The sequence below is a fragment of the Hippopotamus amphibius genome, chromosome 5 (assembly GCF_030028045.1).
Source record: "Hippopotamus amphibius kiboko isolate mHipAmp2 chromosome 5, mHipAmp2.hap2, whole genome shotgun sequence".
Taxonomy (NCBI): domain Eukaryota; kingdom Metazoa; phylum Chordata; class Mammalia; order Artiodactyla; family Hippopotamidae; genus Hippopotamus; species Hippopotamus amphibius.
Genome location: NC_080190.1, coordinates 51,703,630 through 51,726,888, shown reverse-complemented (window position 1 = coordinate 51,726,888; position 23,259 = coordinate 51,703,630). Strand labels below are relative to the sequence as shown.

The window sequence follows — 23,259 nt, the reverse complement described above, 5'->3', positions numbered from 1 at the left end:
TTGCTGCGAGTGGGGGCTACTCTTCATTGTGGTGCGCAGGCTCCTCATTGTAGTGGCTTCTCTTGTTGTGGAGCACGGGCCCTGGGCACGTGGGCTTCAATAGTTGCCACACATGGGCTCAGTAGTTGTGGCTCACAGGCTCTAGAGCACAGGCTCAATAGTTGTGGTACACGGGCTTAGTTGCTCCGTGGCATGTGGAATCTTCCAAGAGCAGGGCTCGAACCCGTATCCCCTGCATTGGCAGGTGGATTCTTAACCACTGTGCCACCTAGGAAGTCCCAGTCCTTTATTTATTATTATTTTTTGAGAACTTTTATTGAGATAACAGTTAACATACAATAAACTGCATATATTTAGAGTGGACTATTTGGTATCCCAATCTCCCAATTCATCACCCCCCAACCCTCCCCGCTTTCCCCACTTGGTGTCCATATGTTTGTTCTCTACATCTGTACACACTACTATATATAAAATAGATAATCAGCAAGGACCTACTGTATAGCACAGGGAACTCTGTTCAATACTCTGTAATAATCTATATGGGAAAAGAACCTGAAAAATAATAGCTATATGTACATGTGTAACTGAATCACTTCACTGTACACTTGAAACTAATACAACATTGTAAATCAACTGTACTCCAATATAAACATTTTAAATAAATAAATAAAATTTATTAAATAAGTAACACAAGAATATATAAGTTGGGAGGTAAGACTTGCTCTACACCTGTCTCAGTACATGAAGAGAGAGAAGTAGGTACCTAATCTCTTCTTACTCTAAATTTCCAATAGGTAAGGAAAAACACCTGGACCTTAGCTTTATGCCAGTTAAGTGAATGAATGTGCGACAGTATATAAACATATGAGGAGTGTGCAGTGTTAGTGGCGTGGATGAGCAGGACCTTCAGCTGTGGGGATAGGTGCAGTCAGTGGCTAACAACACAGTAAAGACAACCCATTTGTCAGGTGCTCAAACTCCACCCTTTCCTCATTAGGCTTAGACTCTCTAAGCAGATGAGTTAATCTGGTTTAATTGATTGCTCTCTTAATAGTGGATTGTTTTTTCTGGCTTTCATTTTTCTTGAATGCTGAACATTGCATGTGGAACAATACAGGCTGAGGTAAACATGTACCTGAAGTGGTCATGCCTGTTTTCCTAGACCTTTACTGGGAATGGGGCAGGGACAGAGTAGTTAATGTTGTCAGACCATGAGTTGGATTTGAGTTTTTTATTGCCCTGGTTACCTTCAGGTTACCACTGGCTTCAAATTATCTAGCATTATCTGTGCTCATTGTGTGGAGTGGTTTTTCCAGAGAGTTTTCCCCAATATTCCTGCTCTACCAATCTGCTTTAACCCTTCATTCTGCATCTGAGCCTCAGAGAGAGTTTCTCTCCGTGTTCTTGTACCTCCCCAGGTTATACAGGCTCTGTTGGGTGTCATTTGGTGTATCCCAGCCTGGAGGAAGGGGCAGGAGTGGTTCTCTGATTCTGGTTCAGCCTTAGTCTTACGTAGGCTCTGTGTGTCTAGGAATTGGATGTGGTGCTTTCTCAGTGACCCTGCCCCTCCTGCCAAGTCAGCCAAGCTCTGCCTTGTGTCTTTGGTGGGTATCTTTGTGTGGTCCTGCCCCTCTCCCAGAAGCAGGGCACTCCTATTGGTCTTGATCCAGGGTGATTTTCTGCCCCACCCCCAGGGATAGAGAGATTTTCTTTTCACCTTTCTTCCATCTTTATCTTCACCATCTGCATCTTGGGGCAGTAGGACTTGCTGTCTTCCTCCAGCAATTTAAGGCTTTTGTTCCTGAAGGAAGCTGTCCTGAGTGGTGTTTTGTGTTTTTCCTTGTGGCAGCTTCTTCCCTCTCCCAGGCCTTCACCGTAGCTGGAAGCTTTCTCTGAAATCTTTCCTTGTATCCAGCCTTGTGAGCACCTGGTGGAGATGAGACGAGCACATGCCCCCTTGTCTGTGGTGCTGGCCCACGCTTAGCTTTTAGCAGTTGATTGAAACTTTTTTAAAAAAATATTTATTTGTTTATTTAATTATTTTTGGCTGCAACAGGTCTTAGTTGTGGCACATGGGCTCTTTGTTGTGAGGCACAGGCTTCTCTCTAGTTGTAGTGCTGGGGCTCCAGAGCATATGGGCTCTATAGTTGCAGCACGCAGGCTCTCTAGTTGTGGCGCACAGGCTTAGTTGCCCCATGGCATGTGGGATCTTAGTTCCCTGATCAGGGATCGAACCCAGGTGCCCTGCATTGGCAGGCAGAATCTTAACTACTGGATCACCAGGGAAGTCCCAGTTCATTGAAACTTTAAGTACATTCTTCATTCTTGCTTGTTTGGTGGACTGTCTTCTTTCTGAGCCTGGCCCCGGGTAAACCCGTGCTCCTATCCTGTCTCTCCTTACGCCGCAGTCTTCTTCGTAGCTGTACAACCTTGGCTCATTTATAGGTCTAAGGAGATTGTGATTTTGTAGTTTATTCAGCTTTTTCTAATTATTATTAGGGTAGCAGGCACACTCTTCCCAGTTTTCTACATCCTGATTGAAAGTCTCTGTTCTTTTTTATTCACTTTCTTTATTAATTTTCATTCTTTCCACTGTTTTCATGCCTCTTCTCAATGTTCTTTGTTATATTTTCAGTCTTGTCTTTTCATTTTTTGCACAATTGCAGGTAGTCTTTATTTCTCAGAGAAGCATTGTTCTCATATCCAGTTATAGACCTGTGTTTTGCCAATTCCTGAGACAAAGTCCCTCTCTTAGCATTAATTAAATTGTTTCTAGGACTTCCCTGGTGGCACAGTGGTTAAGAATCTGCCTGCCAATGCAGGGGACACGGGTTCGATCCCTGGTCCAGGAAGATCCCACATGCCGTGGAGCAACTAAGCCCATGAGCCACAGCTACTGAGCTTGCACTCTAGAGCATGCGAGCCACAACTACTAAAGTCCTCACATCCAGAGCCCGTGCTCTGCAGCAAGAGAAGCAACCTCATTGAGAAGCCCGCGCACTGCAATGAAGAGTAGCCCCTGCGTGCCACAACTAGAGAAAGCCTGTGCCTATCAACAAAGACCCAATGCAGCAAAATCGAATCGAATCAAATAACCCATAAGTGAAGATGTGGGCACCAATTATAAAGTGTTCATCAGATCATTCAGATTATCACTAATCTTGACTTTTTTCTTAGCTTATCAAAGTGAAAATACAAAAGTTTTAAGTACTGTAGAGAATTCTCACACGTCAAGGAATATGTCATTGGCCCTCCAGGAGTCTGTAGACCCAATCCCAGAAAGGCTGGTGGTGTTGGCCAGGGAACCAGTAGAGTTTGAGCATAGTCCGTGGTGCTTTGTCTGGCTATATCAAGCAACCTGCTAAATGACTGGATGTCCTCAAAAAACAAGAGGAAGCATGTAGGACAAATGCAGAATACAATGACATATCTACCTATAATTTTAGTATTTGTATATTATTAAGATTTGATATTCATTAACTAACTCAGGATTCTATTATATAAACAATAAATATGTGTATAATATAACTGTGATCAGAGCTATAGACTGGATAAATAAAAGAGTACTTTTCTGATATGGACGTGCCCTTTTTGTTTCAGGCTTAATTTAGGGAAAGATTAATCTCAGTTCTTGCCTCTATTGTTTTAAGAAGCCAGGGACTGTGCCATAATAGGAAACACCATCAGTCTCAACAGTGCATGACTGTGCCTTTCCTCCACATCAGCAGGAACTGCACATCATCATTCTAGAGTAACTCGTGACCAGAAAGAGCAAGGGTACAAAGAGGTCTTTACAGTAGGTTTGGGACTTGAGAAACCAAGGAAAACAATGAACCCTTCAATGTGAGCATTTCCAACCCCCTGGAAGGGATGCTAAGAGCCTTGTGTGTTTCCTCTTCCTCAGCTCCTCCCTCAGATGTCACCTATGGCCTGGTCGCCGCGGACCTGCTCCACGCCTTGCTGGCGGGCAGTGGGGCACCTTGTGTCCTGAAGGTGCAGAGCCACTTTGTGTTAGATGAAAACAGCTATCCGCTGCAACAGGATTTCTCCCTCCTAGATTTTTATCCTGACAATGTGAAACACGGATCCCATGCCCTTCTCTGAGACCAGAGGAAGAAACTCCACGCACTTCAAGGAAGAGCACAGAAATGATTTGTCTTTCGAAATGAATTTTGCTCAGGGTTTTAAAATAAGGATATTTTATAAAGAGAATTGTGTTAAATATATTAATTAAAACTTTTTTTCCTTAAGAAAATTCCATGAAGTTTTTTGTCAGTTTTTTGGCCTTTCCCTTTCTTGCTTCTAGAGAAATGATCTGGCAGTGAAGGCAACACGCAGCAGTTCATTAGGATGAAAGGTGCCAAGACCAGCTCGGCGACTCGAGGTGAGTGACGGGTGCCGCAAGCTTGAAGAAGACACAGACACAGACTGAAGAGAAAGATGGGACCGGGGGACTCAAAACCTCTAGGATCAAGAGCTCTGCTGACTCATCCCAGGTTGCTTTTATTGAGTTCATGGGCTAACATTCTCAGGTTACACTCATAAACAATCAAAGGCCTCACATGACTGGGGCAATGATCCTTGTTTTCCTCCTGGGTCCGAGCTGAGCAGGTGTGGATTTGAGCTGGGTGTGGAGAGCAAAACAGCCCTGGGGGCAGGAGACCTCTCTCAGATATTGGGGGTCTGTGCCCCACCCGTGTTGGCCCCTCTGCGACTGTGCCTGTCTTAGGTTGTTCCTCCCTTGAGGAATCTTACCCGTCTCTGGCTAACCAGTCATCCTCCAGGGCCAAACACGGTGATATAAGGAAGGCTCTATGCACCACCCCTGTTGGCCCCTCTGCGGCTGTGCCTGTCTTAGGTTGTTCCTCCTCTGAGGAATCTTACCCGTCTTTGGCTAACCAGCCATCCTTCAGGACCAAAAAGGGTGATATTAGTCTCCACGCCCCGCACCCTCAGCTCCTCCACTGCTCAAGCAGGACATTCTGAATCCCATCGCTCGGCCCACATACTTCAACATTTTCAATGTTTCAAAAAGGTTCCCGAATGTCTTCCCACAGAAAGGCTCTCTCCATTTAGTCCCAGCTCCATTTCAGGCGCTATCCTGAGTACTGGGATGCAGACCTGAGGCATTTCCTTGGGAATTGCTTTTCCGCTATGCTTACCAATTCTAAGTGCTTTCCTTACTCCTACATTAATAAACCGTAGACATGACATGATTTGCTTGATTATAACGATACATGACTATGGATTAGTTCACATAAGCCTACATTTAGACAACTTCTGGGCGAGCATGTCTTTCAATAGAGGCATTGAAAATGCAGGAAACGTGGTCACGTTTCAGCTCATGATTGGGGAGGCAGAGAATCACAGTGTTCATTTCTAGGGTTTGAGGACCTCACTGAATTTATTTACCAGCAGACACCTAGCAGTTGGTTCTCTCACTATGACTGTAGCAGCAGCTTGTAGAGAGTGGTTATCACCAGTGAGGAAATAGGGAGTGGTACTTAACCTGGAAGTTTGGAGGATGCTCAGTGTTACTAGATTAATCATATTGCTTGAACATAACTAAATTCATGATAACGTAAACAAGTTTACTAGGTGTGTGTTTTAAAAATATATATATTTATTTATTTGGCTACATCAGGTCTTAGTTGTGGCATGTGGAATCTTCGTTGTGGCGTGCAGGATCTTTCATTGTGGTGCATGGCTTCTCTAGTTGCAGCTTCTCTCTAGTTGTGGCATGTGGGCTCAGGAGCACACGGGCTTGGTAGTTGAGGCACATGGGCTCTCTAGTTGCAGCGTGTGGGCTTAGTTGCCCTGTGGCGTGTGGGATCTTCCTGGACCAGGGCTCGAACTTGTTTCCCCTGCATTGGCAGGCAAATTCTTAACCACTGCGCCACCAGGGAAGTCCTCATACAGTTTATTTTATGCAACAGTTTATGTATACTGTCTGGAAGAATCTTAACAAAATGGTGTAGTGATTCCCCTGAGTGGGAAATCCTGGTTTTACTTCTTTAATTTTACTTGATGGAATTACTAGGAAAATGTCCCTAACTTTTAAAAAAAATTTTGTTTATTTTTATTTATTTGGCTGGGTTTGGCCTTCGTTGCTGTGCATGGGTTTCTCTAGTTGTGGGGAGCAGGGGCTACTCTTCATTGTGATGCATGGGCTCCTTGTTGAGGTGGCTTCTCTTGTTGCGGAGCACAGGCTCTAGGTGCGCAGGCTTCAGTAGTTGTAGCACGCAGGCTCAGTAGTTGTGGCTCACGGGCTCTAGAGCGCAGGCTCAGTAGTTGTGTCGTACAGGCTTATCTGCTCCCTGGCATATGGGATCCTCCTGGACCAAGGCTCAAGCCCATGTCCCCTGCATTGGCAGGTGGATTCTTAAGCACTGTGCCACTAGGGAAGTCCCCCTAACTTCTGAAGAATAATAAATTCCCTCTATTAAAAAAGATCACTTCCCAAATTTAGAAAAAAAATACGTATACATTTGTGTAACCAATACCCCAGTTAAGATTTTGAACATTTCTATCACTCCAAAAATTTCTCATCTCCACCTCCAGTTAGTCCCCTGCCACTTACGACAGGAAACCACTGTTCTGATTTCTATCACCATAGATTAGTTTGACCTGTTTTTGTTTGTTTGTTTTATTTATTTATTTATTGGCTGTATTGGGTCTTCATTGCTGCGTGTGGGCTTTCTCTAGTTGTGGGCTTTCCCTAGTTGTGGGCTTTCTCTAGTTGCATCAAGCAGAAGCTACTCTTCGTTGCAGTGCGTGGGCATCCCATTGCGGTGGCTTTTCTTGTTGTGGAGCACAGGCTTCTAGGCACACAGGCTCAGTAGTTTTGGCTCGCAGGCTCTAGAGCGCTGGCTCAGTAGTTGTGGCTCGCGGGCTCTAGAGCACAGGCTCAGCAGTTGTGGCGCACAGGCCCAGTTGCTCCTCAGCATGTGGGATCTTCCCAGACCAGGGCTCGAACCCATGTGCCCTGCATTGGCAGGCGGATTCTTAACCACTGCGCCACCAGGAAAGTCCCTGATATATTCTTGAACTTCACATAAATGAAATCATAGTTTATAGTCCTTTGTGACTTGCTTTTTTCACACAACATTTTTGAGATTCACCCAAGTTTTTATGTGACTCAGTTCATTCATTTTATTGCTGAGGAATATACCAATTTTATGATAATACTACATTATCCATTTTCCTGTGAAAGGTCATTTTCAATTTTGGGCTGTTATGAATAGCTGCTATAACATCTTTTTATGAGGGTGAGTCAAAAATTATCCACACTCCAGTTACATTAAAATTTCTGTTGGCCGCACAGCCAGAGTGCAGATAATTTTTGACTCACCCTGGTACAGATTTTATTGTGGATGTATGTTTTCATTTTGAAGCTGGGGAGAGGGTAAACACCTGTTGAGATTGCTGGTTTATGGGATATGTGTATATTTAACTTTATAAGAAACTGTCAATGCTCCAAAGCTGTACAGTTTTATACACTCACCAGTCATGTATGAGGATTCCAGTTCTACATCCTTGCCAACATTTGGAGATGCCAACCATTTTCATTTTAGCCATTCTGATGGATATAAAGTGGTTTTAAAGAAAAGCCAGGTTAGTGGCTATTTTGGTGGGAAGAGGGGGAGGCAGTGTTTGGGAGCCAGCACAAGGGAAGATTCTGGGAGGGCTGGTTTACCAGTTATCAATTTCCTCACAGCTCTGAAGTAGGAGATAGATATGCCCCAGGCTGAGCAGCTGCAACTGGTTTTCTGCTGACACCTTGAGATGGGCTACCAGTGGGAGCATCGGGCCCTGATTGGGTGCATTCTTGTGGATGTCCCAGCCCCACACGTGTGCAGAGAAGGTCCTCAGTCTAGGAGAAGGACAAAAGGAGGGAGAAGATGCCAGCTGGAATCCATCTTGGCTGAGTGATGTGCCCCACACCAGGACCAAATATGGAGATGATTGGCCAGAAGAAAAACCTGGAAAACTGACCCTATATAAGCAACCTAAGCTGCCCCTATTGCACACAACTCACTCTGAGCTCTACTGCATGCTCCTCTAAACGTATTCTGCTTTTTCCACACCTACTTTGCTTTTTTCTACATGTATTTTGTTTTTTCCACACTTACTTTTCTTCTTCCACACGTTTTCTGCTTCTAATGAAAGCTTTTATTTTGTTCACAATCTCCATCTTTTTGCTGAATTATTCAAAGAAGACAAGAACTGAGGTCCTTTTGCTAGCTTTTCACCTCCAGGATCAGCTGCAGACGGAATTTCCTTAAGCGTCTCTCCTTCGCAGTGAGTACAGTGCTAAACAGTAGAGGGCGCTAGAGATACATTGCAGGAGGCAGGCGCCTTTCCTGCCGGTTCCCGTAGCGGCACATCAGTCCCGACATGGATGTGAGGACACGGGGTGGCGCTCTGCTCTGGCCACATGCCCTGGTTGCCCCGGTTCCTCTACCAGTTTGTGGCCACAGCCCTCCTGACGAGACCACCAGCTCCAGGCCTAGACAGCACCGGTGTGCCACCCGCCCACCCCCCATTATCCATTCCCTGCAAGTTTGTCTTATCAGATTTGTCAATCAGCAAACCAGTAAAAGCATATTATCAAAAACAAAGGGCAGATAGAAATCAGATCTGGTCACTTGCTGGATTATACTTCATCAGTGGAGATGAACAGATAATTTACACAGACAGGAGTGAAGAAAAGGATGAAGGGAGGGAGGGAGGGAAAAAGGGACAAAATGTGGAGAAACGCACAGCCTCACTAGCAACCAAAGGAGCACAAACAAACGGCTCTACCTAATAGGCACTGAAAGGTCCTTTAATGGATCCCAGGCTGTAAGAATGTTTGGGTACTACATGGCATCGCTTTTTTGAGGTCTCTCTATGTGTGATAATGACAATTTTTTTTTTTTTGGACATCTATGTTGTTTCTAATTTATTGACATTATAGGTAATGCTTAAGTGAGCATCTCTGCTCATATCTTTTTTTTTTTCCCTCCCTTCCTTGACTCCCCCCCCTCGAGTCCCCCTCACCCTCCCTGCCCCAGTCCTCTAAGGCATCTTCCATCCTCGAGTTGGACTCCCTTTGTTATACAACTTCCCACTGACTATTTTACAGTTGGTAGTATATATATGTCTGTGCTACTCTCTCGCTTCGTCTCAGTTTCCCCTTCACCCCCCGCCCCCTCCCATACCTCGAGTTCTCCAGTCCATTCTCTGTATCTGCATCCTTATTCTTCTCACTGAGTTCATCAGTACCATTTTTAGATTCCGTATATGTGAGTTAGCATACAATATTTGTCTTTCTCTTTCTGACTTACTTCACTGTGTATGACAGATTGTAGTTCTATCCACCTCATTACATATAGCTCCATCTCATCCCTTTTTATAGCTGAGTAATATTCCATTGTATATATATGCCACATCTTCTGTATCCATTCATTTGTTGATGGGCATTTAGGTTGCTTCCATGTCCTGGCTATTGTAAAGAGTGCTGCAATAAACATTATGGTACAAGTTTCTTTTGGGATTATGGTTTTCTTTGGGTATATGCCCAGGAGTGGGATGACTGGATCATATGGTAGTTCTATGTGTAGTTTTTTAAGGAACCTCCAAATTGTTTTCCATAGTGGCTAATGACACAATTTTTAAATGTCTGGAATCGGATTCAAATTCCCGCTTCAGCACTTCCTAGTTCTGGGGCCTGAGAAATGACATCCCCTCCCTGATGCACACTTTGCTCACTCCTAAGTGTGCGGCAGTTTCTCCTGAACTGCTGTGCAGTTTAACAAGCTGATGTACAAAGACCTAGCATAGTTCCTCAGAGCTAGTTCCTTTCTCCCTGCCTTGACAGTCATTCCACTCGGAGAAACACGTCTGAAGTAGAGAGGGGAAGAGTGATCTGAGCAAATAATTCCATACTTAAAAATTAGGGGGGGCGGGAACCTGTAATAGGTAGATGTTCCAATCTGTATTCATAAGGGCATATTAAATTCAGTTAAGAAATATATCCATTTTGTCCAAAGAGCCAGCCTTATAGAATGTAATCAGCAAACAGCTTGATCGTTTCCCCCCCCAGTCATCCATTCAAACCTGCTTGGCGGGTAGCTTCTCCCTGCCCTTTGGATAAAATCTAGGGCAAGTTCCATGACTTTTTTGATCACTCTTACGTAATAATAAATTTTTCCTGTAACTTCTAGTTGCAAAAACAGGCTGTGTTCAGCACTCGAAATGTCCAATCTGATGCAGTGGCCCAAGCCTCCAACTTTATTTAAAGTTTACGCCTCCCCTTCACTCCTGCCCTGGCCTGGACTCCTGCCTATAGCGGGCTGTAGCAGAAGATGGGCATGGAACACTGTTTTCCTATTTCTCCACTTTATGCTTCCACTCCTCCTTTTCCAACTTGCTAACAGGGATTTCTGATCACCCACGCAGGGGCAGGGAGGGGGTATGGGAAGGCCATCCAAGGGCAGGAGAGGTTCTCTGTGACCAATTATGAGCTAGAGTACTCACGTGGGTTCTTCAAGAGCCTCCTTTTTCTGCAGGTTCCCATGACTTAGGTTTGCCCCAGAGTGTGGGTTGGCACACAGCACCCTCCCCATCCCCTTTAAAAGTCTTTCTTACGTTTTCTGGAAACAGAAGTCTGGAAATTATGCTTCCTGAAATTCTTATGTGAACAGAGTTCCAGGTTGAGTTTACCAAATGTGAGGCACTCAGGTGAAGCTAAAAAACAAAAAGAAGGTAAAAAATCATCCTTTTCTTCCTTTGTGACACTTATGACAGCAGGATGTACAGGGCTCTTGCAATAATTTGAGCAAAGAATTTGTGCCAATTCCAGCCAGTCATCACTATGGGATACCAAACAGGAGTGGCTTTGAGACCTGGCACAGCTACGAGGCAGGGAGGTCTCCTACACAGCTGGGGACTGCACCTGCACAGCTTAGCACAGGCCCTGGAGTTCCCCATTTCTAGGGAACATCAACATGGTGCACTGAGTTATCACCCTCATCCTTAACCCCTCCCTGTAGCTGTGTCCACTGCCATGGTGCTGTGCAGCTCCTCTCACAAAAAGATGTAGTTTACCTCCCTGCCCCTTGATTTTGAACTTGGCCACATGACTTACTTAAGCCAATGGGATATTAGGTGACACAACACAAGCAGAGGGTGTCTTTCATGAGAAGAGCTTTCCCTGGGTAGCTGCTGCACCTTCAGCTGGTGCTCAGAAAGAACAAACATGGAGCAGGCTGGGTGAGGACCCGAGCCTGGCCAGACCCACAGCTTGAACACGAGTCGCCTAACATAGATTAGCCCACACTCAGCTGACCAAAGATGTGTGAAAAATAAGTGCTCTTTTTAGTATAACACTGAGATATTGAGATTGTTTGTTATGCGCCATTATTCCCCAAATAGCCAACTGATACAAGCAATTTTCTCCTTTTATCTTCATCAGCCTCCCAAGAAGGCTGTGGGACTTGTGTCATCAAATTCTCTGTATAAAATCACTCTTTGCTGAGAATTCTTTTTCTGGGAGAAGAATTCTGAGAAAATAATTATTTTTCTGCTTGAATCAGAGTTATGTTCATGCTGAGAACAACTAGAAAACCTGAATAAAATACAGAAAACGTTTTTGCTGAAGAGCTGCCAAGTTGACAAGCATTTGATGGGCCGTGATCTCAGAGGAAGGAAAACACAAGGAGATGAGCTGACATTCTGTGAACCATTTTTTACCTTCAGGAAACTTGCTGGTTCTAGTTAAGAGGCTGAGCATTTGGACAGGGGGCCATGGCTAACAGGCGGGAAAGGCAGGAGAGTCTCTGGAGCTGGAGAGACAAGATAGGCCAAGGCAGCCAGGACTGCAGGGGCCAAGATGCCAGATAAAAGGGAGACACAGGAAAGAAATTCTAGGTAATTCCCTGGCAGTCCAGTGGCGAGGACTTGGCACTTTCACTGTGGTGGCCCAGGTTCATTCCCTGTTCTGAGAACTAAGATCCTGCAAGCCGTGCTGCATGGCCAAAAAAGAAAAAGAAAAAGAAATTCTGAAACATAACATTTTAAAGCTGCTGAAAGAAAAGGAAATGTCAGCCTATAATTCTACATCCACAAAAATTTTTGGTGGATTTCTTAGGATTTTCTATATATAAAACCATGTCATCTGCAAACAAATATAGTTTTACTTTTTCCTTCATGATCTGGATGCCTTTTATTTCCTTTTCTTGTCCAGTTGCCCAGCCACTGCAACTTGGCAAGAAATAAAGACGGCATAAAGGTTGGAAAGGAAGAAGTAAGACTATCATTCACAGAGGTCACGACGATATACAAAGAAAACACCAAGAATCTACAGACAAACTATTACAAGTGACTTTAGCAAGGCCACTCACTAGGTACAAAGTCAACATACAAAAATCAACAGAATCTCTATATACTAGAAACAAACAAATATAAAACACCTAAGAGTAAATCCAAGAAAAGAGGTGTAAGAACAAGTTCCTGAATACCACAAAAGAGGTTTAAGGAAACTTGCAAAAGAACTAAAGAAATAGAGGGATGCATCATGTTAATCTGTTGAAGATTCAACATTGTAAAGATACCAAAAGGCCCCAAACTGATCTATGTACTCAACGAAAAACCCAATCAAATTCTAGCACTTTTTGGTGTGGAAATCTGAGAAGCTAATTCTAAATGTTTTATGGAAATGCCAAGGGCTTCGTTCTGCTGGGGTCACCTTGTAGACAGGATTGAGGTAGCCTAGGCTGGCTGTCTCTGGTCAACTTGTGTATTCTTTCTTTGGCTGTGTTGGGTCTTCGTTGCTACATGTGGACTTTCTCTAGCTGTGGCAAGTGGGGGCCACTCTTGGTTGCGGTAAGTGGGCTTCTCAGTGCGGTGGCTTCTCTTGTTGCAGAGCGCGGGCTCTAGGCACGCAGGCTTCAGTAGTTACAACACGTGGACTCAGTACTTGTGGCACGTGGGCCCTAGAGCACATGGGCTCAGTAGCTGTGGCTCTTGGGCTCTAGAGCACAGGCTCAGTAGTTGTGGCACACAGGCTTAGTTGGTCCGCGGCATATGGGAATCTTTCCAGACCAGGGATCGAACCTGTGTCCCTGTATTGGCAGGCGGATTCTTAACCACTGTGCCACCAGGGAAGTCCCACGTGTGTATTTTCTACCCTTACTGTATCTGTAGACAGGGGCCAACCCAATATAGCACCCCCACCTCCCCATCAGAGCAGAGAGCCTGCACGTCTCTTGACATCGAGATTTTTCAGCTGTGAGTAGGCCATAGCCGTCCATTCTATCCTGCAAGGGAGATACTTACCAACTTTTCCAAGTGGCTCTGGAACCACAGGCATGAACCTTTTCTTGAAATGTGGGGGTGGTTGGCACCTATGGTCTCAGGACCCCAAGTGAAAAGGGAACAGTTCCATTTTAGTAGCTGGCTATACAAACACATAGATAATGCCTATTACGTGTGTGCTATGACACTATTAGAAATTACTGGAGTGTGGACTACATCAAAAATGTGCACGTGAAATAAGTGAGGAAGAGCAAACACAAGGTATTCTCTGTGTATGGACCACTGCCAGCAAAGCTTGTATTTGTGCATTGACAGAGATTGGCAGTGAAGTCAAGGAGGAGAGGCACAAACCTAGTGCAGCATTCACCACTACTTTCTTTTGCAGAAGTTGCTTCCCTTGCTTCACTTTGTAAGAAAAGAGAAGATATACCAAGATACAGTTTTAAGTTACCAGTATAGTTACATAGTAACGAGACTTGAATCTGCAAGTTTAGTAGCATTCAGGTGAAAATACAAACTACCTGATAAATTAACAGTGACAAGCATAAGGGCTGCTGGTGACCTTGAGTACATTTTCACGGGGAGTTGATGACCGTGGTTTGTGGGAACTTCCATCTTAGTGAAATTTTCACCGACACCTACCACAACACAATAATCATAATGGAATTGCTAGGTTTACAGGAAGAGGTTTTGGCCCTATGGGCTTTTGGCCACGTGTTCTCACCATTTCTTGCCCAAAGTGAGAGCTCCAGGAGTGGACGCCCAGGACCTGTCCACCACTTGGTACCTGGGCGGGCTGCTTCTCCTGCAGGTGTGAAGCCAGCGAGTCATAATCCCCAGAAGCCTTCTCCCAAGCCGAGCTGCCCAGGCATCCTGGGACTGTTCCACACCTGCACGCTGAACCCAGTTCTCAGACTGTGCTAGTTATTGTGAACCAAGTGAAATAAACACTTCGGGCAGTCTGTTTTCTCTACCAGGCAGAAGGCAGAGAAACCACAGCAGAAAAAAGTGTAGGCTCAGCATCAACACATCATCAGCTTTCCAAGTTTCCTCTGCACTCCACACGGCATGCACAGCTACGCTTTCACTACAGAGACTATTTCCTCCCAAGGTCTGAGATTCCGGTCCAATTCGAGACTGAGATGACCAGGAGCCAGGAGGCTAAGCCCAGGCAGTCCGCGGGTAAAGAAGGACTGAATGAGTCAGGAAGGCCTCTCGGGCTGGTGGAGATGTAACCCACGGGCCACACCACTGCCCTGGCCGGGGCTCTCTTGTCTCCTCTGCTCTCCTGCACGTGAGCACTCGTGTTCCCCCGGCTCAGCCTGGCCTCGCAGCCCAGTGAGATGCTGGGTGCAGGGCCCAGGGCCCTGCTGGGGTCAGGGCTCAGTGGTGCGGCAGAGAGCATGCCAGCGCCTCACCAGCTCCTTGGGTTTGCTAAGCATCTCATTCCAGTGCTCCAGCTCTTTGCCACGGGTGTACATGTAGGGGCCAACCACCAGCCGGCCCAGCTCGTGGCTCCCTGTGGGGGTGGGGTGGAGAACACCGTCATTCTCTGGAGCACAGAAGCCACATGACCTCAGCCATCCCCAGGGCCTTCCCTCCCTCTCTCTCTAACTCCTCCCCTCAAAGGAAGTAGTCAGCCCTCTCCCTCTTTAGCAGCCTCCAGAGAGGTCTTAACTTTGCTCTGGAGCTGGGGCTGGAGCTGGCGGGGGGGAGGGTGCCCAGAAGGAGAGCCTGCCCTTCCACTGGGGCGCCCACTCTGCCCCACCCTTCCAGTGGGCTGTCAAACCTGCCTCACGTCAAAGAGCTGAGGGAGGAAGGGGCCCCTCCAGAAAGAAGCCCTCTTCCATCAGACCACTTGTACATTCAGGGGGAATATCCAACAATAATTTTCACCCATCAAATACCACAACGGAGAAGCGGCTTAAGCTCTGCCCATGAGACCAGCCGGCCTGACAGCTCTGCCTCAGAGTGGACACTGGGGTGGGGGGCAGTGTGGGAGAGCTGGCTGGGATAACTCCACCCTCCCATCCACCCTGAACCTCACCCAGGACCCACAGGGCTTGTACAGAAGGCATGAGGCAACACAGGGCACATAAAGACCCGCGGCACCAGGTCCCTTGGCCGGTGGTAGGTAGCTGTGCTGTCTCCCAACCTCGCTGGCAGTTTGCCCCAGGAGAGGGTAGCAGAGGCCATCCTTTAACCTCTTTCTAGGGTGCTATGGACAATCAAACTGGAGTAAAGCTGGATGTGAATCCCCACTCTCTCACTAGCAAGCTCTGTGTTCTTGGGCAAATATCTCAGCCTCTCTGAGCACTAGTTTCCTTAGGCAGAGAACAGAAACCATACAGCTCCCTCCAAAGGATCCACGCTTCCTAAATGCACAGCAGTCCCACCTTTGCCCATGCCCCAGTGGCCTGAGGGTGAGGGAGCAGCCTTACTGTCCCCTTCGGCACTCTGCAGCACTGTCAGGCTGAGGCTCGCAGTGTCCAGCTCGGCGGGGTCAGCCTTGAAGCTGAAGGTCTCGTTGTACACAGGGTTGGTGGAGCCCAGAACAGCCGAAGTCTTCTTGCACTTGACAAACTTGTTGTGGTTCATCAGAGACACTTTGACGAACACACCTGGGGGGCAGTGCCGAGTGCGGGCTGGGAGGGGCGGGCAGGGGCCCAACCTCCAGCCTGTGGGAGGTTGGGCTGGGAGGGCACGTGCCCCGCCTGGGCGCCAGGACCCCATTACTCACAGCTGCTGCAGCCAAAGGGCATTACAAGAGGAAGCGGGGTTGATTAGTGTACTGCTCACAGCCGAGGAAACACTCGGCTCCCTTCCTCTTCCTTCCTCTTCGCCTCCTGCACGCACCCATGGCTCGGCTGGCCCTTGTTACTGCAGCCTGGCACCACACGCCCATGCCTCTCCACTGGGGGGTGGGTCCTGCCTGCTGGGTGCTCAGGCCTCCTGGGGCCTTAAACAGCTTCCCCTTCAGAGGCCAAGGTGTTTTGCGGGGCTTAGATGGGTTTAAGATCCGCAGTGGAGGGTCGAATGCCAGCTTGCTTACAATGACCCAGATGCAGAGACGCACGGGGGCAGACGACCACCCCCTTGCTAGGGGACCCGCAGTGGGGCGGGACATGTCGGGTGGGCCAGAGCAGGGCCCCCGTTCCCCCAGCTCCTGGGTTCCAGTCAAGTGTCAAAGCTCCTCACGCAGGGGTGCCCCCCACACCCCCAGGGCAGGGGTGGAGTCAGGCAGCACAGTCAAGGAGCCAAGACACTACCTTGGGAAAAGGGAGGGGCTGACTTGGTCTCAGGGGTCTTAGGGGTCTTGGTGGAGGCCAAGGGGCTGCAGCCTTGGGATTAACATAAGGAAGCAGCTTCTCACACCACTGCTGTGCAGAGCTGGAGGGTGTGGCTCAGAGGCAGCACGCTCCTTGCAGCCATATGCACACAGACTGGATGGCCGGGGTGAGGGGTGAGGGCCGCACCCAGCTCAAGGCCCCAAGCTCCCAAGGGGGTCCCTGCCCCAGGGGGAGACTTACTGACAAAACTCATGTCCTCCTGGAGCTGGAGACCCTTGGCTCTCAGCACGACCACGGTGAGGCGGTTCAGGCGGTCGTTGTAGCTGAGGCAGAACTGGAGGTCGCCAAACTCGGAGGGAGGCTGGAGAGGCCAAGAGGAAAGCACCCGTCTCCCTGGTAGGTACTGGAGGCCCCCATGCCTTCCTCCTTCCTCCAGGCAGGCCGACCCGGGATACTCTGTGACTCAACTGCACTCCCTCCTTGAAGCCCACCCACCCACCCTTTTGTGATTGGGGAAACTGAGGTCTAGGGAGTTGAAGGGGTCCGCTGAAGATCACACAGTAGTAAGAACAAGAGCTGAGGATTCAAAGCCAGGTCTGGGGAATTCCAAGGCCTATTCTGAGCTCCCCGGACCCTCACTGGGGGTTGGGAAAAGAGTAGGTAGTTTCCTTGGCTGGTCCATTTGGGGTGTCATCTTTCACAGCTGTCTGATTTGGATGGGAATCCAAAGGTGGATTTTCCAAGATGCTCCAGGTAATCTGACCTCCAGGGCAAAAAAGCCTCTGGTGCCCCTCCCTGCCCAGGCTCCACACATCCCCCTCTTCCCACGCAGCTCCGGCCCGGGCCCACCACCCCGAGTCACACTTGTAGGGGTGGTGGGCAGTATGCTGAGGGCTGACACTGGCCAGCAGGTGCTGGGCCACACCTGCTGGCTGTCCATGGTAGTCTGACACATGGTGGCATATGTCTGGTGACCCTGACCTTTACCTCCAGGTTCTCGGCCTCCAGGTCTCTCCAGATGATGCGCGGGCAGTCACCCGCCAGGGTCTCCTTCTTCAGGGGGAACAGCACCTGGCCCAGAAGCTGGTGTTTCCCCTGCCTGTCCACGTGGTACACTGAGAACCTCAGCACCCTCTGAGTGACACTCTTGCTGGACACCTGGGGAAGACAAGGGCCCAGCTGGGGTCAGGTATGGGGTCAGGGGATGGGATGGTGTGGTATGTTGTTCTGGACACAGGCTCCTTCTGTGAGGGGTGTCTCAACCAGAGACCTGCACACCCGAAACCCAGGCATCCTCAGAGGACCCTTTGCTGCAGTTGGGCCGGTATCCAGGGAGGTCGGAGGGTGTGCCCCGAGGACCGGCGGCACCCACCACTCCCTGGACCTCATTAGAAGTACTGGAACTTGAGCTCCTCCTAGACCTACGAAGTAGAATCAGTCTATCACTTAACAGGGCATCCAAGTGATTTGCCTACACATAAAAGTGTGAGAGGCTCCCGCACTGGAGCCCAGGGAACTCGCCTGTCTCTGCTATCTGAGGTGGGCACCTGAACAGTTCTCTCCCTGAGACTCAGTCTCCTCACCTGTAAAATGGGATAATGTTTCTTACTCTCTGGGTTATAAAACCCCAAATGGCAGATGGTTAATTAATATTGATTTCCTTCTCTTCCTCTTCTCCTTCCCCTTCCCCTGTAAAGCACAGAGAGGCCAGGGGATAGGGCAGGGAAGTGACGGATGAAGAAAAATAAATATGCAAGCATGACGTGTGGCCGATCCAAGCCTCCCCGCCTTGGATCTTGATGTCCCGAGAGGAGCGGGTTCACCTGTGAATTCTCACAGCCTCTGCCCCAGCAGGACGGCGGGGGCTGGGCCCCATGCCACCCCTGTTCTCAGTGCTCAGCCCCAGAAGAAGGCAGGAATCACACTCTTCCCGGATACAGACCGGACTCTCCTTACCTTGCCAGTCAGCCTGCTGCCCTGCTCTTAAAAATGTTTGTCCAAGGCCTCTCAGCAGCTCTTGATTGCTGGCTTCCCATAAGGGCCCCAGTCACCTGCTGAGGCTCCCAGGCCACCGTGAGCTTGGCTCAGTGCCCCGGCAGCCTCGGCACCTCCAGACCCCGAGCCCCCCTGCCCACCGTTGCTGCAAAGGCACCACCTGTCACAAAATGGCTCTCAGGTCCTGCTCTGGCCTCTGACCGGACAGATGAGTTCCTGCCCCCAAGTCAAGCGGCCTGGGGGGCTGGGTACCACCCTCCGCCTTCCGTGGATAACCTTGCCAGAAAGCTTATAGTGTTCCAGGGCCTTGGGGTGCCTCCTTGGGCCACGGCCTGGTATTCAGTGGGTGCTCCAAGAATACATTTCTCTTTCTCACCTCCAGGCAACCTGGACAGGGGGAGCCCAGCCCTCTGCCCCCTCATCCATCACGTCTCTCATCTGCCCCCGCCATCAAGGGTCAGGGCTCTTGTACACCCTGACCCGGCAGGCGGGGTAAAGCAGAGCCTGTGGCACGGGGGGCCTGGGGGCTGCAGGGCCCTGGTTAGCATGGGAGGCTGAGGCTCTCCTGCACAATGTCTGTCCTTCCCAGGAGGCAGAAGGCCCTGGACCCTGTCTGCTCCAGAGGCCGTACCTGAAAGATGAAGTGCTCGTCGAACTGTGGGCTGTTGGTTCTGCATTTGGTCTTGGACTGGAGGAAGCGCCGCTCATCTGGCAGCAGGTGGAGCTTCACCAGGGGTCTACAGGCCTCTGAGGGGGCTTGCAGCCGCTGCGCCTTGATCAGGCCCACCAGCAGCCGCTCGGCCTCCCGCTGGTATTCCACGGAGAACCACAGCCGCCCCAGGCAGCCCTCAGGGACGTCCGTCTCACTTTTGTCCTCCAGGATCTTGTAGAGCTCTGGGTTGATGGTCCCCACCGGGCACGCCTCTCCTACAACACAGGGGCTGGGAGGACTGGCAGGCCAGGGGAAGGCAGGGGCGTGGGGCACAGCAAGCTCTGGGCTGCACTGCCACGCCCCTCCTGGCCTGCCCCCCCTTGGCTGGACCTCTCCTGACCATGGCTGCGCCACTCTCCTCAGACTGAACACAGCACCTTGCTCTAGGGAAGCTCCCCCGGGAGGCCTTCTCAGCACTAAGGCATTCCATATCCAGGCCTCTTCCTCCCTGGGGCTCCTCGTGGAGGCCCCAGTGGCCATTCAGCCCCTGCCCCCATGACTGACCCCCACCGCCAGAGGTCAGGGCCTGCAGCGGGGGCACAGTGCCCAGCATCTGGCCTGGCCCCTTTCCATGGTGTCCAGAGGACGTCTCACTGATAAAGTGTTGTCTCTTTCCTTCCTTTTTAAATTAAAGGGGCCTAGCCGATCACTGCATGGTTCCTGGGGAGGTCTTCAGAGCAAAGAGGTGGGCAGAAAGCTGTGTGCCCTGTTTCCCCCATTCTGCCCTCTGGATTGGGCAACCCACCATCCTGGAGCAGGACCCCGCACAGGTTCTGCACCCGGGAACACTGGGGTTCCAGTCCCAGATCTGTTGCTTACTGCCTCTGTGACCTTGAGCAAGGCACTGTTAAACGCCCGAGCCTCAGTTTATTGATGTGTAAAATGGGATGATAATCTCTCCCCCCTACAGAGTCATAGGGAGGTCTCACTCCAAAATGGCACATGAGGCCATATCTGGCCCAGGCTAGGGTGCAGCAGGCATTTGGTAAACTCAAGTACCTGGAAAGAATGGTCACTGGGCAACTCTGGCATCCCTGGGCCCATCTGGGCTCTTTTTCAGAGCCAGGCTCATGAAAGCAGATGGGTCTGCCCTGGCCTGAGCAGATCATGACCCCTAGGCATGCCCTGGTGGGCATACTCACCGAAACTGCTGCCAGTGGCGTGGGGCAGGAGCTCTGGGGCTGGGCAGGGGTCCCGTGGGGCCTGGGCCCACTCTCTGCTGCTCAGGGCCACCTGGTCTCGGCTTTGGAGGGAAGGGGGCACCACAAATGGTACACCTGGTGGCCTGTCGAGACACAGGGAGATGACACATAGGTGGCAAGTGAATGGTATGGCCTCAGAGCACTCAGCCCAGAGGGGTTGAGCGCCAGGGGCTGGAGGAGGAAAAGCCAGCGGGAGCCAGGAGGAGGCAAGAGCCTAATTTTCTGGGCCCACACCAGGACACACACACACACACACACACACAGCCAACACCTTCATCTGCCCACAGCAGTGGTGAGTTGGAGAAAGAGCACAGCTTCTGGAGTCAGCCTGCCTAGGTTTGAATGCCTGTTCAGCCACTTCCTAGTTGTACTATCTGGATTTACGTCCCCCAGGCCTCAGTTTTCTTAGCTGGAAAATGGGCTTGATAATGCCTGCCTCATAGCTGTGGTGAGGGTTCTGGGGTTTCTCTGTGATAGCTCCAGGCATGCTGACAGCATAGAGGAGGCGCTCCATAAACAGACCTTTCCTTCCCCACCCCACTCCAAGGGAAACTCCACAGGGAGGGGCTGAAGCAAGGCCAGGAGCTCCCCTGGCCCCACATCCTCCTCACCTGCTTGCCTGGGTCCTGGCATCGGGCGGGCAGAGCTTGTCCCCCTGTGTGCTGGAGGCAGCCGTGGTCCCTGACAGCTCCTCATAGGTGAACGTGGCACAAAGCCTCTTCCAGAGATAGCAGCTCACCCCGATCAACAGCAGCAGCAGCAGCCCCCCAAGGATGCCCCCAATCACCAGGGCCACCTGCTCTAGGGGCAGACACCACCAGGACTGTGATGCCTGGGGAAAGCCACTCCCCTTCACACCACTGCCATGCTGGGGACAGAATTTGGGTATCAATCCCCTCCCCCCCCCAGCCCCCATCTGGACCCCAGGAATAACACAGAAGCAGGTGTAATGTATCTGCTGGGGAGGGGTACTGCTTGCTGGGCGCTGCTGGGTCTCAGCGGAAAAGCCATTACCCTTGGGTTCCTAGTGCCCTGGGCAGAGCTTTCTGGTTTCCCTTTGAAAGCAGCTGGCTCTGGACTTGGGATTCTGGCTGAAGTGAACCATTTCCTTGTGCTTCTAAGTAAAAATTAACCCTTCTCTTATCAGAACCTCCATCTTCCCTGGACTCCCCTTCAGGCTTGAGGGTGAGCTGGGCACCGTGCACTTACAGAAAGGGGAAGGGAAGATGCCCTGGTGGCACTCAGAGCTCTATCCTTTGGCTTGGAACCTGCTGAGAGGCTGGACTCTTGGCTTGAATTCTGGAACCTTCTCTAACAACTGTTCCCTCCGCTCAGCTCTCTATCACAGCAGGTTCATTTAGGGGAGGCAGTGAAGGGAGTGTGGATGAGGATGGGAGCAGCGAGTGTGAGAAACCAAGACAGGGGCACTCTGCTGCCGGCACCTGCACCCCACAGTTGCCCGGACCTGGAGGGCTCCGCTCCGAGCCTGCTGAAAGAGCTCAGACCCTCGATCCCGTGCTAGGCAGCGAAGGTCCCTTCTTCGGCTCCCGCGCGGGCGCGGGGCTTCCCGGGCTCTAGAGTCTGAACCCGGTTGAGCGGTGAGAAGGAAAGACACCTACACCTCTTGGCCCGCAACTATCTGCGAGGATCACGCTCCACCCCCACCCCCGGCTAGGAGCGGGTGCCAGGGTGCGTCCCAGCGGAGGCCTGCGGGGTGGGGGAAAGTGCTGCAGGTGGCGAAGGGGCCGGGGGCGCGGCTGGGGAGGCGAGGGCACTTACCCGCCATGGGGCTGCTCTGGCCGGCCGTCGGGGCGCGGGGCCGGGGCTCGGTCTCACCGGTCTCGGCGCCTCCCGCTGCCGCCGGGCGGGTTTATAAAGCTCGGAGCGGGGCCTCGGGCGGACGCGGGGGGAGGGACCTCGTCGCGCTCCGGTCAGCGGCGGGCGGCGGGGGCAGGGACACTGCTCACCGAGGCCGCAGCTCCGCTCCGGCCCGGCCCTGCTCACGGCCCGGGAGGCGCGCGGAGCCGACCGTGCGCTCCCGGGACCTAAGGGCGCCGCGCGGGGCGGGGCGCCGGGGGCTCCCTGCGGCTGAGGCGCGAGGGCCAGGCCTCCCGGGGGCAGAGCTGAAGCCTTCTCCGCCCGCGTCGGAGAGTCGGCTCGGCACCCGGCTCTTCCCCCGTGGCGGCCGTGGCACGCGCCGCGCCCGTCTGGGAATGCTTCTCCACCTTCTGCACATCCTCCGCTGACCGAGGGCCAGCCCCGACCCCCGCGTCCGGAAGCTTTCCCGGATTCCAAGGCCGAATCTCCGATCCCTGCCGCGACCCCGGCGCTGCGCGTCTGACCGCCCGGGCGCGCGGGGCTGCGCTCAAGTTTACGCGTCGGCCGCTTCAGTAGACACAGCAGTGGGGAGTCGGGGAGCGCGGATTCCGCAGCTCAATTCGGTTAATAATAGTACTCCCTCCAGGGTTAACGTCTGTAAGGGACATTTAGATCGGCGACTGGCCCAAGGTGGGGGAGCGCAGCGCGTGCCAGCCTCTGTTTTGATTACCTGACTGAGGGCAGCGTCGCCTGGGCCTCCTGCCTTCTCTGCACCCACAGTCACTGTTTTCATGGGGATTATTATCAGACTGCAGGGGCTGCGCCCGTGGCGGCTAGTGGAAGCGGCCTTGACGCAGAGGCTTGAGCAAAGGCCCTCCTGGTCCTCAGCCCGCTGTCACCCAGCGTGCAACCCCGTAGAGGATGCGCACACTCCCGGCGCCCG

The 23,259-nt window shown here is 51.0% G+C and overlaps 2 protein-coding genes across 11 annotated transcripts in view; one reads left to right on the top strand and one right to left on the bottom strand.

The window, feature by feature from the left end:
- Positions 1-4,206, top strand: part of SHLD2 (shieldin complex subunit 2) — a 94,899-nt gene extending 90,693 nt beyond the window's left edge. For 6 of the 8 annotated variants that reach the window (XM_057734237.1, XM_057734242.1, XM_057734239.1 and 3 more), the window contains one exon: positions 3,905-4,206. In XM_057734237.1, coding sequence (XP_057590220.1) covers positions 3,905-4,104 — 200 coding nt within the window. In that variant the 3' untranslated portion in view covers positions 4,105-4,206. The remainder of the gene's footprint in view (positions 1-3,904) is intronic. The other 2 variants (XR_009053662.1, XM_057734244.1) reach the window with 2 other exon arrangements.
- A 9,367-nt stretch (positions 4,207-13,573) lies between these two features.
- LOC130853664 (synaptotagmin-15-like) lies at positions 13,574-22,328 on the bottom strand. 3 transcript variants are annotated; one of them, XR_009053840.1, is made up of 8 exons: positions 22,278-22,328; positions 21,110-21,299; positions 20,439-20,581; positions 19,216-19,511; positions 17,577-17,747; positions 16,830-16,950; positions 15,696-16,044; positions 13,574-14,818 (listed from the first exon to the last, which is right to left on the bottom strand). XR_009053840.1 is itself a non-coding variant. In XM_057735884.1 (8 exons), the coding sequence occupies exons 1-8, from the start codon at positions 22,282-22,284 to the stop codon at positions 14,676-14,678; spliced, it is 1,251 nt and encodes a 416-aa protein (XP_057591867.1). In that variant the 5' UTR covers positions 22,285-22,328; the 3' UTR covers positions 13,574-14,675. The 3 variants fall into 3 exon arrangements, 1 of the variants encoding a protein (XP_057591867.1); XR_009053839.1 differs by having other exon boundaries at positions 15,741-16,044; XM_057735884.1 differs by having other exon boundaries at positions 15,741-15,920.
- Positions 22,329-23,259: the final 931 nt, after the last annotated feature.

Excerpts from the sequence above, each read along its gene's own strand:
- LOC130853664 (XM_057735884.1), bottom strand. Across the intron at positions 20,582-21,109 it reads GCCAGGACCCAGGCAAGCAG|GCCACCAGGTGTACCATTTG; the intron begins GTGAGGAGGATG and ends GTGTCTCGACAG. Across the intron at positions 16,951-17,576 it reads TGGAGGCCGAGAACCTGGAG|CCTCCCTCCGAGTTTGGCGA; the intron begins GTAAAGGTCAGG and ends TGGCCTCTCCAG.